General features: G+C 36.3%; 1 protein-coding gene and 1 long non-coding RNA gene across 3 annotated transcripts in view; one reads left to right on the top strand and one right to left on the bottom strand.

The window, feature by feature from the left end:
* The window catches only part of LOC144617217 (uncharacterized), a 147,507-nt gene extending 132,249 nt beyond the window's left edge, over positions 1 to 15,258 (bottom strand). The window contains exon 1 of the long non-coding RNA XR_014138093.1: positions 14,843 to 15,258. This is a non-coding gene — a long non-coding RNA (uncharacterized LOC144617217). The remainder of the gene's footprint in view (positions 1 to 14,842) is intronic.
* Positions 1 to 18,579, top strand: part of AGL (amylo-alpha-1,6-glucosidase and 4-alpha-glucanotransferase) — an 84,220-nt gene that overhangs the window by 16,936 nt on the left and 48,705 nt on the right. For both annotated transcript variants that reach the window (XM_078451618.2, XM_078451619.2), the window contains exons 4-11: positions 599 to 765; positions 1,612 to 1,815; positions 10,727 to 10,908; positions 11,272 to 11,383; positions 16,322 to 16,448; positions 16,797 to 16,899; positions 16,995 to 17,092; positions 17,980 to 18,119. In XM_078451618.2, the coding sequence (XP_078307744.2) occupies positions 599 to 765; positions 1,612 to 1,815; positions 10,727 to 10,908; positions 11,272 to 11,383; positions 16,322 to 16,448; positions 16,797 to 16,899; positions 16,995 to 17,092; positions 17,980 to 18,119 (1,133 nt within the window). The remainder of the gene's footprint in view (positions 1 to 598; positions 766 to 1,611; positions 1,816 to 10,726; positions 10,909 to 11,271; positions 11,384 to 16,321; positions 16,449 to 16,796; positions 16,900 to 16,994; positions 17,093 to 17,979; positions 18,120 to 18,579) is intronic.

Below are 18,579 nucleotides of genomic sequence, written 5' to 3'. Positions count from 1 at the left end.
CAATTGTAAGACTCATTGCAGATTCAATTTTTTTTTTTTAAGTAACCACTTGAATAGTCTTTTCATATAACTTCATTATAAGATGCTATTTGCTTGAGTGTCCTTGTTATTACTGATAGGTATGCTTATTTTTCCTTAATGCAACATTACTAGATATTATACATACTATGTCATTATGTAGAGATTGGAAAAAGGATAAAATAAGGCTTTTCCATTGAGTTTCATTGCAACTTTTTAAATGATTTTATGTGCTTAGAAATATATTTAAAAAAATTTTTTTTAATGTTTTATTTATTTTTAAGACAGAGAGAGACAGAGTATGAGTGGGGATGGGGCAAAGAGGGAGACACAGAATCTGAAGCAGGCTCCAGGCTCTGAGCTGTCAGCACAGAGCCCAATGCGGGGCTCAAACTCACGAACTGTGAGATCATGACCTGAGCCGAAGTTGGCCGCTTAACCAACTGAGCCACCCAGGTGCCTCTAGAAACACATATTAAAATGGGACAATTCACCTTCCCATTAGAGAGTCAGACTATATTAGATGAGGATTTTTTTTCCTATCATTAATTGAGAAGTTCTTGTTTTGTTTTTTCCTTAGAAATGAAAAAAGTGGTGGGGGTTACATAGTTGTGGATCCTATTTTACATGTTGGTGCTGACAATCACGTGTTACCCTTGGACTGTGTTACTCTTCAGACATTTTTAGCTAAGTGTATGGGACCCTTTGATGAATGGGAAAGCAGACTTAGGGTTGCAAAAGAATCAGGTAATGTCAGCTATCTTTCCTTTCTTTCTTAAAATAAATGTAATTATCCTCTGTGATATAGATTTCAAGAGCTTTGATTCTCCTTTTAATTTTGTTTCTTAGTATATTTAGTAATAGAAATAGATAGAATCATATAAAGTTGTTAAGACTTAACCATTTTTAACCTGCAAAAATAGCAAATTATATGGTTCAACTTAGAAAATTAAGGAACTCTAATAATAAAATGAGATCATTATTGTATCTAAGACTTTACTTTGACATAGAAAAATTAGTAGTAAACTATTAAAATGTTTTGGAACATGTATTATCATTGTATATAATTTTAATTCAACATTGATTAACTGTCTTCCATGTGGAAGGTGTGTGCTGCCATACATACTGAAGAGTAATATTTTTTACTTTCAAACTGAATATAATATGAAGAAAGAGATGAGAAACTTATTGACATAACTGAAACAGAACACAAGACAGTGGAACATTAAAAGTGGGAGCAAGACATGCTAATATACTTGTATTTCTCTACATGTAAATATATCCATCCAACAAATATAAATTGAACCCTTAATAGTAACTAGGCACTGTGTACGATTTTTTCAAGTGCATTATTTCACTATCTCTGTCTTATATATTAGGACCCTGATATCCTGAAAGATTTAAGTAGACTTGGCTTGAAGTCACTTATGGTATAGCTAAGATTTGAACCCTAGTCTTTGATTCCTTTTCTAGTTACATGGTTGCCTTGCTATTTGAAACTACTTAAGGGAAGTCTAAACTTATATTTTGCTTAGTTTTAGTTTGTTCGTTTGTTTTCTTACAGTGGTCTTTGTTTATTTTCTTGCATTGCAGGTTACAACATGATTCATTTTACCCCTTTACAGACTCTTGGACTATCTAGGTCATGCTACTCCCTAGCTAACCAGTTAGAATTCAGTCCTGACTTTTCAAGACCTAATAAAAAGTATACCTGGAATGATGTTGGACAGCTAGTGGAAAAATTGAAAAAGGAATGGAATATTCTTTGTATTACTGACGTTGTCTACAACCATACTGGTATGAGCTTAATTAACTACCTCCATTAATTTTGATGAGAATATTATATTCTGATTATTTTATTTCTTGCTGTTTTATGTAACATAAAATTTGAAAACAATGATATATAGGTGTCCTTCAATTTAAAAATCACTTTATATAGTATCACTTTTTTTCTTTCAGAGAAAATAAGTGTTAGTTGAAGGTATATCAATACATAGTTATTTTGCATGTGATGATTATAAAAACAGGAGAGTGATCATAGAAGGGACATTTGATCACATATTTCAACTTTCATTATTAATACTTTGCAGACCAACTTGTGAATCCCATACAGCAATAGCTCTGGTACTATAGTACGTATTTGAAAAAACTGAATGACTATTTAAGGAGAAAATTATTGGTAAACTCTTAGAAGTTAAATCTAAAAATTATACCTTTTACATGTTAAAAGGGCTTATTAAAGTTAATCTGTTTGATCTCAAGATTCTTTACCAGTATACAATTCCATAAAATGTATCAGAACTTCCCAACTGGCGATCCTCAGGGAGATGATTCCTCCTGTCACCTGTCAGACAGCTGGGCCTGGAGAAGCCACTGACCATGATCAGCTTTCAATTTAATGCACTGTACCTTGCAAACATTATCTGCTCTGTGTGCCACAGTGAAAACTTCCTAATATCTTAGAAATCAGTATTCTTCACTTGAAAATTTGACATTATTGATAATTGCTTTAACATCTATAATATTATTCACATCAAGTTTATCAAAGTACATAATGACATTATATGAGTTTAGGATATGGCATATGCAGCTGTAACAGAGACAAAAATATAGTGACTTAACTCTGAAACTGTATTTATTTCCTATAAAAGATTAGATAGACATCCCAAGACTGCTGTGGTAGCTCAGTGGTGATGGGGAACTAGGTTCTTTCTCTCATGCTGCTCTCTCTCCAATAGTTTGCTTCCAACTCTTAATCAAATATGGCTGCTCCAGCTCCCAGTATCACCTCTACCTAGTGGAAATGAAGAAGGGAAGTCATGACTTTTAAGGGCATGGTCTGGTGTGTGTGTGTGTATGTGATATAAGATATATATCTATAATTCCACAATAAATATATGTGATATATATGTGTATATATATATATATTTTCTCATATTTTATCAGACAGGATTCTGTCTCTTGTCACACCTTGCAATGTAGTCTGTCAGCCATGTGTACAGCTGAACCTTGGGAATTCTGTTACTAAAGGAACAAAGGGAGAAAAAAATTGGAGTATAGTAACAGTCTCTATTAGAGACTATTTCTGAAGCCTTTGAGAGATTCTATGCAACATAAAAGAAGTAAACTTTGCTTCAGCCCTAAATTGGAAAGTGTTGCAAATTATAATGTGCTTTTTGTGAAATAGGTTTTCATTAAAAAATTACTGTCCAGGGGAGTCGACTTCCAGAGATTGGCAGTGTGAGGGCTTTAGAGTTCTGTACCCAGCAAAACAACTGGTAAAAATTATTTTTTAAAAGAACTGTTTAAAGTCTTTGAAAATTGTTCTAAGGGAATTCAGCATATGGAAAAGCATTTATGCAAGAAAATCTCCTAAATCTCAATAAAAGCAGTGATAATCTGTGACATTTGAACCAGGACCTGCTTCTCCCTGCCCCAGTTCAGAATGATGATAGATCTACTCCCGGCATGTGCAGGTGGGAACACAAGGTTCCTTTTCTCTCCAGCTCCCAGTTAAATGTGCAGACTTCCAACATTTCTTATGTCCCTCCCAACTGTAGCACTCTGTTGTAGAAATTCCGTTGTGAGCAAGAGCACCTGAGATGTCCCTTCCTTCATCCAACCCCTACTCATGGAGGGAAAGCTCTACCCCGTGCGTGGCAGAGCAAGAATACTGGGGCCCTAGTTGCCCTTGTCCCAGTTTGCTTGTGCAGTGGAGCTTCCACACCTAGAGAGGTAAGCCAAAAAAACCAGCTGTGGAGCAGTGACACAGGTATTCTGCCCAGGGGAAGAGATGTGCAGTAAGAACAGAGTAAGAACGAAATTGACTTTATTGGTACATAGCATGGGACACTGTTGAAAACAATGGAGACTTTGGTGGTAAACAAGAGAAGGCTGGTATCATCTTGAGAGCAACATACTAAACCATAGGCCAGCTAAGTGGTCTAACCGAAAGAACCAGAGAAAGAGGCAGCTTAGAACAGCCCTCCAAGAGTCCTACAAGTCTCAAAGACTGGCCTCAGAGACTACCCCTGCCGAGGGGCCCAAATTTAATTGGATCATATTGTGGAGCAATTTATGCTTCAGCATATTATCAAAAATAATAGCACAAAAGAGTAACAGCTAAGTGTGATTCCAGTGGATGCAAGCAGCTTAACAGAGTTCAGGGAAGGAGACAGTTGAGAGAGCCCTGCTAAAAACCACCGACATCCCAGACTGAGTGCAGACGGCCAAGGCTGCGCCCTCTAAGCGGCAACATCCGTGGCTGCTCACCGTGGGGGAAATAGACTTCACTGAAATAGTACGGCCAAGTTACAAACAAGCAACCAACGAGACCTGGAAGGAATGGGCTCAATATCCAGAGTTGCTGCAATACATTATCTAAATTGCCCAATTTGCAACAAAAAATTGAGACATGCAAAGAAACAGCAAATGTGACCCATACACAAGAAAAAAGCAAGCGACAGAAATCGCCTTTGCAAAGTCCTAGATGTCATGCTTAGTCAGCATAGAGTTCAAAGCAATTATTATAAATGTATTTAAAGAATTAAAGGAAACCAGCTTATAGCTGTAAAGGAGAGTAAATGATAGTATCAAATGGAAAATATAAGTAAATGGAAAATTTTTTTAAATAACAAATGGGAATTCTGGAGTCGAAAAGTAAATTAAAAATTCACTAGAGGTGTTCAGCAGTATATTTGAGGTGACAGAGTAAAGGATCAGTGAACAGAGTTTATACATTTTGAAGAACTGAAAAAAAATAAAAGTGAACAGAGTTTCAGTAAAATGTGGGCCATGTTGAAGCACACCACATCATAGAAATGAAATGCCGGAAGGAAAAGAAAGAAAAGAATAGAAAAAACACCTCAAGTAATGGCTGAAAACTTCCCCACCTTTAAAATTTGATTAAAAACAAACAAACAAACAAACAAACATGAATCTACACATCCCAAAGCTCAGTGAACTTTAAGTAACATAAAAACAAAAGTAGCCACACTCAACCACATCTTAGTAAAAAAACATTTTAAAGCCAAAGATCCAGGGAATTTTGAAAGTAATGCATACCTTGTTTTATTGTGCTTTACTTTGCTGCAAGTCTATTGATGCCATTTTTCCAACAGCATTTGCTCACTTCTCATGTCTCTGTGTCACATTTTGGTAATTTTCACAATATTTCAAACTTTTCCTTATTATATTTGTTATGATGATCTGTGATTCGTGATTATGACTTACTGAAAGCTCAGATAATAGTTAGCACTTTTTAGCATCAAGGTATTTTTTATTTAAGGGATGTACATTGTTTTTATAAGATATACTGCTATTGCACACTTAATAGACTACGGTATGGTATAAACATAACATTTGGGGGCACCTGGGTGGCTCAGTCAGTTGATCATCTGACTCTTAATTTTGGCTCAGTCATGATCCCAGGGTCATGGGATCAAGCCTCATGTCAGGCTCAAGGCTGAGTGTGGATCTCCCTCTACCCTTCTCCCCTGCTTTCTCTCTCTCTGTTTCTCTCTCTCTCTGTCTCCTCCTCTCTCCCTCACTCCCTCCCTCCCTCTTTAAAAAAAATAAATAACTTTTATGTGCATTAGGAAACAACAAAAAAGCTGTTTGACTTGCTTTATTGTGATTTTCACTATATTGCGATGCTCTGGATCCAAATCCACAGTATCTCTGAGGTGTGCCTGTATCTTGAAAGACAGAGGTTGTCAAAGTTATTTGAAAAAACAAGACCCAACCATATGCTGCCTACAGGCAACACACTTTCTTTTTTATCTTTTGAATTATTTATTTATTATTGTTATATCTCCATTGTTAGCAGATCCGATGATAAAATTGACACATGGTTTATGTGTCAATAAATATTTCATTCTTTATACAAAATGCAAACATTACATTTTTTCACACTTTAGATTCAAAGATACAAATAGGTTGACAGTAAAAAGATCAATAAAGACTTATCAAGGGCTGGGAGCTTGGAGGTTCTCTTTCTGCTTGTTCCAGAGACAGCACAGCCTTGAGCATACATAGGATCTTGCAGATTGCCAGAGGTGAATGTGATTTTATTTTGAAGCCTGGCTTCCCAGTATTTACCCTGGGTCACAGTAGTTTAGTGTTCACTCCATGTTTGGTTAGAGGTTGTGTTTAAGTCCCTTTTGCCAGTGAGTTGTCCTGTGTTGATGGGTCTGTATGGGATTATGGAATGTTTTCAGGTCTTTCCCATGTCCTATTAGAATTGCTTCTGAGTGGGTGCAGCCTAGTGCACACACCCAGCCTTCTCAACCCCCAGTGTTTCCTGTGATCCCAGGAGGGCTGTCCTCTGCTTTCTCTTTCCTTGGTTCTCTCTATTAAATTTCTGTTTTGTTTGCTATGATTTTTTTTTTTTTTATATCATGGAGCTACCAGTATTCTCTTAACTACTCTCTACCAAGGTCTTCGTTATTTTCAACAACACCTTAGGCATGAAGTTCTTCACTCATTGTTCCAAATAAAGTCAGTCCTTTCAGGCAGAGCCTTTCATCCTCATGAACTGTCTTTCTCCCCAAGCAAAACACTTGTGCTCCTGCTCCAGAGCTGGGGATGAGACCACTTTTCCCCAAGTGCCATCTCATTCTGGGGACACTTGAGGCAGGAGATAGCAGTCCCTGGTCTTCTCAGTTGCCCCCCCCCCCCCATATGGAATCTTCACCCTCCAAGTGAGCTCCAGCTCCCAGGAGGCAGTTGGAGTCCCAATATTCTTGGCCTCCCACAGCTGGGTAGAACATCCACCCTACAGGTGGGGACTAGGTGGAGGAAGGGAGCCAAGATTTTCTCTGCCTGCCTACTTGGAATGGAGCTTCTACAAAATAGGGTTGGAGGGAGTGAGAAACACAGGCAGCCTGCCTCCCCCAGCATGAAACTGTAACCCCAGACTGGGAGTTGTGGAAAGGGGGAGTCTCCATGTTGGCCATGCCTTCCCGGAGTAGAGCACCTGGCATACAGCTTCCATTAACACGTGGCTGGTTGGGAGAGTTAAGGGAGAAGGTTGTAGTTCACATGCCACAGACTGTTGCTATTCTTGCCAAGATTTGGTAGATTTTCTTAAATAAATGTTTCTCCATATGCTTAAAGCCCTTAGGACAATTTCCAGAGACTGTAAATGATTATATTTTATAATTTTTGCTATTTAAATTGTGGTTTTGCTCCAGAGAATGTCTGCTGAGTTCCTCACTGCACCACTCTAGAAATCCATGTTTCATTTTTGATTTTGATATATATTAAGATGTAGTTTGGTTTGACCTCTCTTTCAGGTGGAATTAATGTTTAGAATTCCTTCATTTTACAGTTGATTTTGTTTCAAAAAATTGAGATAAGTAACAAAGTTTCAGGATTTTACCATTTAAAAAATTAGGGTAGGGGCGCCTGGGTGGCGCAGTCGGTTAAGCGTCCGACTTCAGCCAGGTCACGATCTCGCGGTCCGTGAGTTCGAGCCCCGCGTCAGGCTCTGGGCTGATGGCTCGGAGCCTGGAGCCTGTTTCCGATTCTGTGTCTCCCTCTCTCTCTGCCCCTCCCCCGTTCATGCTCTGTCTCTCTCTGTCCCAAAAATAAATACAAAACGTTGAAAAAAAAGAAAAAAATAATAAAAATAAAAAATTAGGGTAGCCTTAATATTCTTAATAAATGAAAATCCTAACTAGATATAGTCATCATTACATTTTTCTCCTACATCTTGAATTCTAATAATATGATGATGAATCTAGGGAAACGCAGCTTGATTCATAATTAAATAACTATTAATTTAACTTACTGCGACATCTCTGTTTCTTATATATCCTGTCTCCATCCAAGTGTTTATTATGGATATGAATAAATAATAAGTAAGTAAATTATGTACCCACATTATTTACTAAATAAATGACTGAAACTAAAAATAATGATTTTTAAACTCTGCAAGGATTGTAATAGTGCTCAGCTGAGTGAATGAGGTATGAACACATTCATCTCAGCAGAAGAACAGAGTGGTTAAGACTGCAGGGTCTGAAGAATCTTGCCCAAGTACTTTCCTGGCTGTATGACTTTGAGTTACTTATCTCTCTGTGCCTCAGTTCTTCCCCTGGTAAAGGAACATAACTATGCCCTACATTATGCTATAGGACATGAGGATTAATAAATTAGTGCATATAGCTGCTTAGAACAGTTCCTGGCATATGGTAGGTATTCAGTAGTTGTTACTACTGTTTGTTTCATGTACATTAACCACTCATGCTTCTCTGTGAATTCGGGGTCATTACTCTATTTTAAAGATGAAACAAAATATGTATAACTTTTATTTGTTTATTTAAAAATGAAAACACATATTCTTTAATGTTGCAAATACTTGGAATACCTTGCAGAACTCCTCTGGTTCTGATCCTAAACTTACTGATACAAATGAATGATAAGATGTAAGCTCCATCCTTGTACTCTCAGTGTGTTTCTTTTTAGCAATTTCTGAGCCTGGCTTTTATCAGTCTTACCAAAACGACAAATCTTATCAACCATTCAAGATTAGCTATCCAAAGAGGTTGCCTGTGAGAGAACTGAATTTTATTCTGTCAGAATTGTCTAAGCACAATAAAATCAAACAAACAAATAAACAAAAAAAACCCACCTCTCTAGAATGAAAAAGCTCCATGAGGACAGGAGCCTTGCTCACTTTTGTCGCATAATATCCATCTCCCAAAACAGTGCCTAAGATATATCACATTTTAAGTGTAGATATATGCAGAGATATGAATGGATTTTGAGTTACTATGCTGTCCTCTGGCAGTGCTACCCATCAAGTGCCTGGGTAGATGTGCCTGGGCCTTGGCCGGAGCTGGACAGGTTTGAAATGTGGGTATTAAGAAGAGTGGCTGTGATGAGGAAGGGCATGTTTAGAGAAAGAGAAGGACTAAGATGTAATAAACCTCCCACGAAGTTTAATAAACATGAGAAGAGGGGCACCTGGGTGACTCAGTCATTTAAGCATCTGACTCTAGCTCAGGTCATGATCTCATGGTTCATGGGTTCAAGCCCCACGTTGGGCTCTGTGCTGACAGCTCAGAGCCTGGTTCAGATTCTGTGTCTCCTTGTCTCTCTGCCCCTCCACCAATTGTGCTCTCTCGCTCTCTCTCTCTCTCTCTCTCTCTCTGAAAAATAAAAATTTAAGAAAAAAAAATGAAGAGAAGGGCCAAAAGAGAAGAGGAAAAATAAAAAAACACCAAGATAATGATACCTTTTGTAAATCAGGGAAGAGGTGTTTTATAAATCAGTGAAGGACTAATCAATAATGGCAGATGTTATAGAGGTTAAACTGATGAAGTTGAGAAAGTAGCACTGAATTTCATGATTAGGAGGCTTAGAGTAATCTCAGTGGAGTGATGGATGCAGAAGCAGATTAAAGTGGGAAAAGGAACAAGACTGTGGGGAGACAGTGGAAGCAGATACAGATTGGATTTCCTAGACATTTGATCTTGATATTAACAGACTGCAGAAGTCAGAGAAATAACTGAGTTTGGATAGAATGTGTATTTGTATTCTTAGCCTTAGGGAGATACAATCATATTTAAAGACCCAGAGGAAGAAACCACACCTCCCTCCTCCCCAAAAATACAAGAAGAAATGATTGTATAGGAAAAAAAGGTGTAAATGACATTTTGAATTCTAAAGATTGGTAGTATATAGAACTAGAGCTTAGGTGAGGCCAAAGAAGTTCCCTCTCATTCAGGAGACTAAAGAAGAGAGGCATCTGGGGAAAAGGGAGATGGATATTCTAGAACCTGTCACCGAGCAGCCTAAACCAGAGTGAAGATTCAGGTAACTTTCTGCTTTAACAAGGACACTGAACTTGAAATTGGGTGGAAGCCCTGTCTGTCTTGCAGGGAAATATTGTTTTCAGGCTTATAAGGAACATTCCAAAAAATAGTTGACTCAAGGACCATCAAAATGGGCTGAGGACAAGACCCTTCTTAACTCCCACAATAGTAAACATGTTATTAGAAGGGTGTTAATAAGTTAATGTTGCATCTTACAATTAAAAATTCTTACAACAGAAAAAAAAAAAAGGTATGGTGAAGTAGATGACAGGATACCACAACCAACAAAAAAAAAATGTTTTTCAAATTGCAGTATCATAAATTACTATAAATATTTTAAGTTAATATCAAATATTTAATATAAAACATAACATTAATATGTAATATATAATTTCTATAATATAGTTAAATATTGTTTCTAATATATAAGAAAATCAGTGGTGGGGGCACTTGGGTGACTCAATCAGTTAAACGTCCAATCTTGATCACAGCTCAGGTCTTGATCTCAGGGTTGTGAGTTCAAGCCCCGCATTGAGCTCCACGCTAGGCGTGAAGCCTACTTGGAAAGAGAGAGAGAGAGAGAGAGAGAGAGAGAGAGAGAGAGAAAGAAAGAGAAAGAAAGAAAGAAAGAAAGGAAGAAAGAAAGAAAGGAAGAAAGAGAAAAAAAAAGAAAGGGCAAGCAAAGAAAAGAAAGGGAGAGGGAGAGAGGAAGGAAGACAAAGAGGGGAGGGAGGAAGGAATAAAGAAAGGTGGGAGGGAGGAAGGAAAGGAAGGAAGGAAGGAAACGAGTAGTGGATATTGACATTTTATTTCATCTTAAATCTTAACATAGATACCAACTTGAGTTTAATTACAAGATGTTCTTTTATGTTTCCTTTTTCTTTAAGCTGCTAATAGTAAATGGATCCACGAACATCCAGAAAGTGCATATAACCTTGTAAATTCTCCACACTTAAAACCTGCCTGGGTCTTAGACAGAGCACTGTGGCATTTATCCTGTGACGTTGCAGAAGGGAAATACAAAGAAAAAGGAGTACCTGCTTTGATTGAAAATGATCATCAAATGAATGTCAGTATGTATAGAGGAGTACCACACTAAAACAGAATAACAGAATTTCTTTTTTTTAAATATAATTTGTCAAATTGGCTTACATACAACACCCAGTGCTCATCCCAACAAGGGCCCTCCTCAATGCCCATCACCCATTTTCCCTCTTCCCCACCACTCCCCACCCCCCATCCACCCTCAGTTTGTTCTCTGTATTTAAGAGTCTCATGTGGTTTGCCTCCCTTCCTCTCTCAGAATAACAGAATTTCTAAAGTACAAATTAAATATATGGTTGAAAATTACTTAGAGTCTATCTTTATTATGGTAAATATGTTTTGTGAAAAGATTTTGAATATATTTTTTTCAACTATTGAAATTTTTCAGTGCATTCGAAAAATAATTTGGGAGGATATTTTTCCAAAGATTCAACTCTGGGAATTTTTCCAAGTGGACGTTCACAAAGCAGTTGAGCAATTTAGAGGACTTCTTACACAAGGTAAGTGATATACATTAGAATGTTCCTAGCAATTTAAAAAAAAATTATTACTCTTAAAGGGATAGCTCTTCTTTTCTAAGGTTAAGACATTATTAAATCTGTTATCATTATATGATATTTGTGCTACTATAAACTGATTGTGGAAGCTGAGAGTTAGCAGAGACATCTAAAGAGTATGTCATAATAATACATAACATAATAATTTCTCTTGGGGACTGTTTCTTACTATTGGTTCCTTAGCACAGTGCTCAGAATATAATAGAGCTCAGTATATGTTTGTTAAATACATGAATGGGAGGGGGGTAGAGCAGATTATTTCAGCTGCCGAAAGCTCAAAACAGGCTTTGAAACAGAGAAATGTAGTGTTCTCTTGGCTAAAGTAGAAATCTTAACTGAGGTAGAAGGGCTTCCAGCTGATGGGGCCCACCATTAAGGCTACCTACCCACTAGTAAGACTGACCCAGATAATAGCAAGGAGCAGATCTTCAGTTCAGGACATAACTAAACTAAAGAAGTGAATCATTGTGTCCCTGACAAAGGAGGGGAGTAAAAGGCTCAAAGGGTTTTGAGGAGGCAAATTAGAGAGAAATATCATAAAGATGTATCTACAATTAGTGTAGGACAGCCTAACAGCAAGGATATTGCTGGCTCTTAAAATAAGAAATTCTCTTCCTCATCTAGAATCTAGAGCTAGAATAATACCCAGAAATACTACTTTCAAAGGAGAAGTCAGGGGGCACCTGGGGGGCTCAGTTGGTTGAGCGACTGACTCTTGATTTTAGCTCAGGTCATGATCCCAGGGTCATGGAATCAAGCCCTGTGTAAGACTCCATGCTGAGAGTGGAGCCTGCGTGGGATTCTCTCTCTGTACCTCTGCCTCTCTTTCCAGCTCACGCTCTCTTTCTCTCTAAAATAAAATAAAATAAAATAAAATAAAATAAAATAAAATAAAATAAAATAATAAAATGAAATGAAATGAAATGAAATAAAATAAAATAAAATAAAATAAAATAAAATAAAATCCATTTCCTCTTAACACCAAAAAAGGAAAAGTCCGTATTACTTGAGGTCTAGAAACTTAAGGTCAGATTCACACTTCAGCTTTCCCAATGTGTAACATCTTGATACATGAAATTTTTATATTAACTTTTCTTCATGTTTCATTTCACTAAAAGGCCTCTATCTTCTCTTCCCTCTGATATTTATAAGCTGTATTATTTAAATGCAATAGTGTGTACTCATAGTAAAGAAAAAACAAACAGTACAAAAATACAATTAAAAAAATGTGTGACTCCTTCTCCCTCAGAACTCAATTCTTAGAGGGAACTATGTACCAATTAATAGTTTTTGTGTCTCTTTTCAGACTCTTTTTGAAAGGAATTAAAATTTTATATACATTTTTTATAATTGTGTATGTATAAATTAAATATATGTTTTATATTTCTTATACACACACAGAAGACTACAGCTTACAGACTGTTTAAACAGTGAAGTTCTTTAGCCTTTTCAATAAATTATTTCCAGTTTTTTCATCATTCTTTCATTCATTTAATACTTATCTTTTGAACCACCTACTACATACTAGGTACTCTTCCCGGCATGAGGATTCAGTGGTGAACACAGCAAGCCCTTACTTTAGTAGAACTTATATCCTTATAAGCAGTATTGTAGAAAATATATCCTTGTATGTGTTTTTACTTATGTGAATAAATCTGCAGAATAAATTGTTAGACACAGAATTTCTGGGTCAAAGAGTTTACAAATTTAATGATAAATTTACAATAGATATTGTCCAGTTGCTTTTCAACACAAGTTGTACTAATTTACATCATCACTAAATATACCCTCACCAACAAGATACCATTAATCTTTATAATCTTTGTCAATTGGACAAAACACTCCTTATTTTAATTTGCAGCTTTTTGCTCATTAGTGAAGTATCTTTTCACGTGTTACTTTACCATTTTTCCATTAATTGTATATGAATGTTCTTTCCCTATTTTTCTGTTAGGTTGGGGTTATTTGACATTTTCACATTGACTTATTATTATTGGTGATTCCTTATTATACTGGCCTCACATATGCCCTCCTAGTATGCTGTTGACCCTTTAACTCTTGATTTATGGAGGTATTTTTTTCAGTATAGTCAAATTTGTCAGTCTTGTCTTTTATGGCTTCTGATTTCACATCATGCTGAGAAAAATCCTTCCATCAACATTGTTTTATTCTAATAATCTTATTTATATTTTACATTTAAATGTTCAATACACCTGTAATTTATTTTTGTATATTATATAAGGTATTTATTTTTATTCAGAAAATGATATTGAATTTATAATCCATCCTTTTTTACTGATTTGTAGTACCACCATAAATCCTTCATAGTGTAGTCATATGCGAAATATATATAGGTTTGTTATCTATACTATTACAGTGATCTTTTATTCACTCTATCAATATTGAAGACTGTTTTATCATTTACACTGATTGTGTAGCTTTTTCTTTTTTTTCAAACACTTCTTGGCAGTTTTCATATGGTTACTCTTTTTTAATTTAATTTAATTTAATTTAATTTTAATTTATATATAGTGCAACAATGATTTTGGGAGTAGATTCCTTAATGCCCCTTACCCATTTAGCCCATCCCCTCCCCAAACCCCTCCAATAACCCTCTGTTTGTTCTCCATATTTAAGAGTCTCTTATGTTTTGTACCCCTCCCTGTTTTTATATTATTTTTGCTTCCCTTCCCTTGTGTTCATCTGTTCTGTGTCTTAAAGTCCTCATATGAGTGAAGTCATATGGTATTTGTCTTTCTCTGACTGACTAATTTTGCTTAGCATAATATCCTCTAGTTCCATCCACGTAGTTGCAAATGGCAAGATTTCATTCTTTTTGATTGCCAAGTAATACTCCATTGTATATGTATACCACATCTTCTTTATCCATTCATCCATCGATGGACATTTGGGCTCTTTCCATACTTTGGCTATTGTTGATAGGGCTGCTATAAACATTGGGGTGCATGTGCCCCTTCAAAACAGCATACCTGTATCCCTTGGATAAATACCTAGTAGTGCAATTGCTGGGTCATAGGGTAGTTCTATTTTTAGTTTTTTGAGGAACCTCCATACTGTTTTCCAGAGTGGCTGCACCAGTTTGCATTTCCACCAGCAGCGCAAAAGAGATCCTCTTTGTCCGCATCCTCGCCAACATCTGTTGTTGTCTGAGTTGTTAATATTAGCCATTCTGCCAGGTGCGAGGTGGTATCTCATGGTGGTTTTGATCTGTATTTCCCTGATGATGAGTGATGTTGAGCATTTTTTCATGTGTCGGTTGGCCATCTGGATGTCTTCTTTGGAGAAGTGTCTATTCATGTCTTTTGCCCATTTCTTCACTGGATTATTTGGTTTTTTTGGGTGTTGAGTTTGATAAGTTCTTTATGGATTTTGGACACTAACCCTTTATCTGATATGTCATTTGCAGATATCTTCTCCCATTCCATCAGTTGCCTTTTAGTTTTGCTGATTATTTCCTTCCCTGTGCAGAAACTTTTTATTTTGAGGAGATCCTGGTAGTTAATTTTTGCTTTTGTTTCCCTTGCCTCTGGAGACATGTTGAGTAAGAAATTGCAGTGGCCAAGGTCAAAGAGGTTTTTGCCTGCTTTCTCCTCGAGGATTTTGATGGCTTCCTGTCTTACATTTAGGTCTTTCATTCATTTTGAGTTTATTTTTGTGTATGGTGTAAGAAAGTGGTCCAGGTTCATTTATCTGCATGTTGCTGTCCAGTTTTCCCAGCACCACTTGCTGAAGAGACTGTCTTTATTCCATCGGATGGATATTCTTCCCTGCTTTGTCAAAGATTAGTTGGCCATATGTTTGTGGGTCCATTTCTGGGTTCTTTATTCTGTTCCATTGATCTGAGTGTCTGTTTTTGTGCCAGTACCATACTTGATGATACAGCTTTGTAATACAGCTTTAAGTCCAGAATTATAATACCTCCTGTGTTGGTTTCCTTTTTCAAGATTGCTTTGGCTATTTGGGGTCTTTTCTGATTCCATACAAATTTTACGATTGTTTGTTCTAGCTTTGTGAAGAATGCTGGTATTATTTTGATAGGTATTGCTCATATGGTTACTCTTGCAGATGAACCTCAGACACTGGATTTTAAGAATTTATATGTATTTTATCTTATTTTGTGCTTTTATAAGCCACTTCAAGTTCTCTTTAGAATAAGCCAGATATTAGTTAGTAGTTATAAAATCAAGCCCAGTGGGGGCAATCCTGCACAACATCTAATTTACTAAGAACAAGTTCCAGAAAAGGCATGAAAATTCCTCCCACAGAGCATTTATTTACTTTTTAATTTTTTATTTTTATGTAAGGAATATGCTTGTTGGTGAAAAGGAAAAAAGTATAGAAACAACCCTGTGTGCTTCTTTCAGAGAATGTAAAGAAACACTTTTGAATAGAAAGCAGTCTTTGAAGAAAAAGACCTCCTGATATTAGTGTATTTGCTAACACCTAAAAAGAAAACTTGTGCCACCAGCATCCTTAATGCCCTAAAATATGTATAGTAGAATAAGTGAATGCCGACTGAAGCAGAAAAGTGGGGAAGTGTTTGAACTGATAGGAATCCCTGCGTTTTTCTTCTATAATGTTCTTGTCTCTCCCTCCCTCCCTTCCCCCCCCCCCCGCTCTCTCTCCCGCCCCACCCTCTCTGTGTATATATATATGTGTGAGTGTGTGTGTGAGTGTGTGTGTGAATGTGTGTGTGTTAGGTGGTGTTCAGGAAGATGGGGGTAGGAAGGCTGCTTGTGAAATAAACATTTTATTTTCTATGAAAAAATTGTAAATTAAAAATTTGGAATCAGTAATGATTACAATCTCCTTGTGGATATTTGCATTTAAGATATCATCTTTTCTTGCTCTTGCTTTCAGAAAATAGGAAAATAACAACCAAACCTGATCCAAAGAAACACCTTAAGATTATTCAAGATCCTGAATACAGAAGGCTTGGCTGTACTGTAGACATGAACATTGCACTAGCAACTTTCATACCACATGAGTATGTTATGTATTTTTCCTACAAAATAAAGGATGATATTAGTTACAAACCTTCACGGCTAGTATTACTATTATGCTATTTCTTAGAATCCTGAATAGAAAATTAGATAAATGATTTTGCCATAATTCTACTCCTTCAAATGCATGATGCTTTCCTCTATTTTCTGTATGCTGGTCCGTGTTCCTATATGTGTATATAAAATTTTTTACAATTGGAAAGCTTCTTCAGCTATAATTAAGATCCTGATGAATATATTTAAATATATTCATTCACCCTTGTGAGAAAATGTTTAAATGTAGAATTTTAAAACCATTCAATATTAAGTGTGTATTGCTGTCTCTGCTCTAGCAATGGGCCAGCCGCAATTAATGAATGCTGTAACTGGTTCCGTAAGAGAATTGAGGAATTAAATTCAGAGAAGCACCAACTTGTGAACTATCATCAGGAACAGGTTTCACCTACTTTTGAACTACTGATTTTCTTTGAGTCTTAATAATGTGTGTTGTTGTTGGTTTTACTGACATAACCTCATTTAATGTGTTCTAGGCAGTTAATTGCCTCTTGGGAAATGTGTTTTATGAACGACTGGCTGGCCATGGTCCTAAACTAGGACCTGTCACTAGAAAACATCCTTTAGTTACCAGGTATTCCATTTTTGTTTTCTTCTCATTAAAGGCTAAAAATTGAAAATTGTATTTTACTTCTCAGTTTAATCTGAATGCTTCCTTTAATGTGTAACTCCAGTACATTTTTTATTTGAAATAGAAGTTTTGATTTGGTAGCTAGGCTTAATATTAATTAATTTTGTTAGTCCAATGTTTAGAGAAACTATCATCACTATGAACCAATTTATAATCATTTACAATAATGTTTCTGGAGGACTGTGTACTTACTATAATAAACTCAATGTCAATCAAATTGAACCAGCATTTAGCTCCTTATCTTGTAGGTCATGTGCAGCACAGATTAGGCAACTGAAGTGTAGTAATAGCTTTTACAAAGTAACATCAATACCTCAGTGATTTTCTTAGTAATTTTATGAGATTTTTTAAGTTATTATTTAAGATGTTAACCAGAGAATGCTATAATGCTAACTGCATTTCTCAAATCTAGTAGATTTACTCAGAAAATCTTCTGGGGGCACCTGGGTGGCTCTGTTGGTTAAGTGTTCTACTTTAGCCTAGGTCATGATCTCACTGTTCCCAAATTCAAGCCCCGTGTCAGGCTCTGTGCTGACAGCTCAGAGCCCAGAGCCTGTTTCAGATTCTGTGTCTCCTTCTCTCTCTGTGCCCCTCCCCCACTCACTTTCTATCTCTCTCCCAAAAATAAATAAACATTTTTGAAAATTTTTTAATAAAAAAAAGGAAATCTTCTGAAGAGTTTTGACCTGTAATGAAGTTTATTTTCTATAGTGTCGAACTAATCTTATTTTATTTGTTAAGGAGGAAGTACTGTATTTTGATAGTACTAATTTAAATTGTTTCCAAAGAGTTTCTCTCTGTGGATTTAATATTTAATTGTATCTCTATAGATATTTTACTTTCCCATTTGAAGAAATGACCCTCTCCGCAGAAGAATCTATGATTCATCACCCAAATAAAGCTTGTTTTCTGATGGCACATAATGGGTGGGTAATGGGAGATGATCCCCTTCGAAACTTTGCTGAACCAGGTACATCATTTTTGTTAACTTCTCTGTGGATAGGGAAAGAAAACTTTATGGCAAGCTCAAAATATAAACTATTTCGTTGACTTTTTTTCCCCACTAGGCTAATGGTTCTTAAAGCATTTCATCACAGAGGTGCCAGAAGTGCATGCAGTTTGAGAGAGAAGAGAAGGGATTGACGAAAAAGATGGGATTCATCTTTTCCTTTCCCCCTTCTTTCCCCTCCTTCTCCTCATATGCTCAACTAGAATGGCTTTTACCTATTTTATATGATGGTTCTGCATAAAGTTTTATTTGGTCAAAAATTTAATCTATTGCATTTTTAAAAGACATTTGAAACTATTGCTATTATAATTATATTACCTTAAGAGATATTTCATTCAGTAGCCAGAGAGGTATTAAGGTATTTGAATAGCAGTTACACTAAATTCAGCTTTCAGGTTCCCTCTCTCTCCTAGCATTTTAT

This window comes from Panthera onca, chromosome C1 (assembly GCF_046562875.1).
Source record: "Panthera onca isolate mPanOnc1 chromosome C1, mPanOnc1 haplotype 2, whole genome shotgun sequence".
Lineage (NCBI taxonomy): Eukaryota > Metazoa > Chordata > Mammalia > Carnivora > Felidae > Panthera > Panthera onca.
The sequence above is the reverse complement of the archived record's forward strand: the minus strand, read 5'-3'. Positions and strand labels throughout refer to the sequence as shown.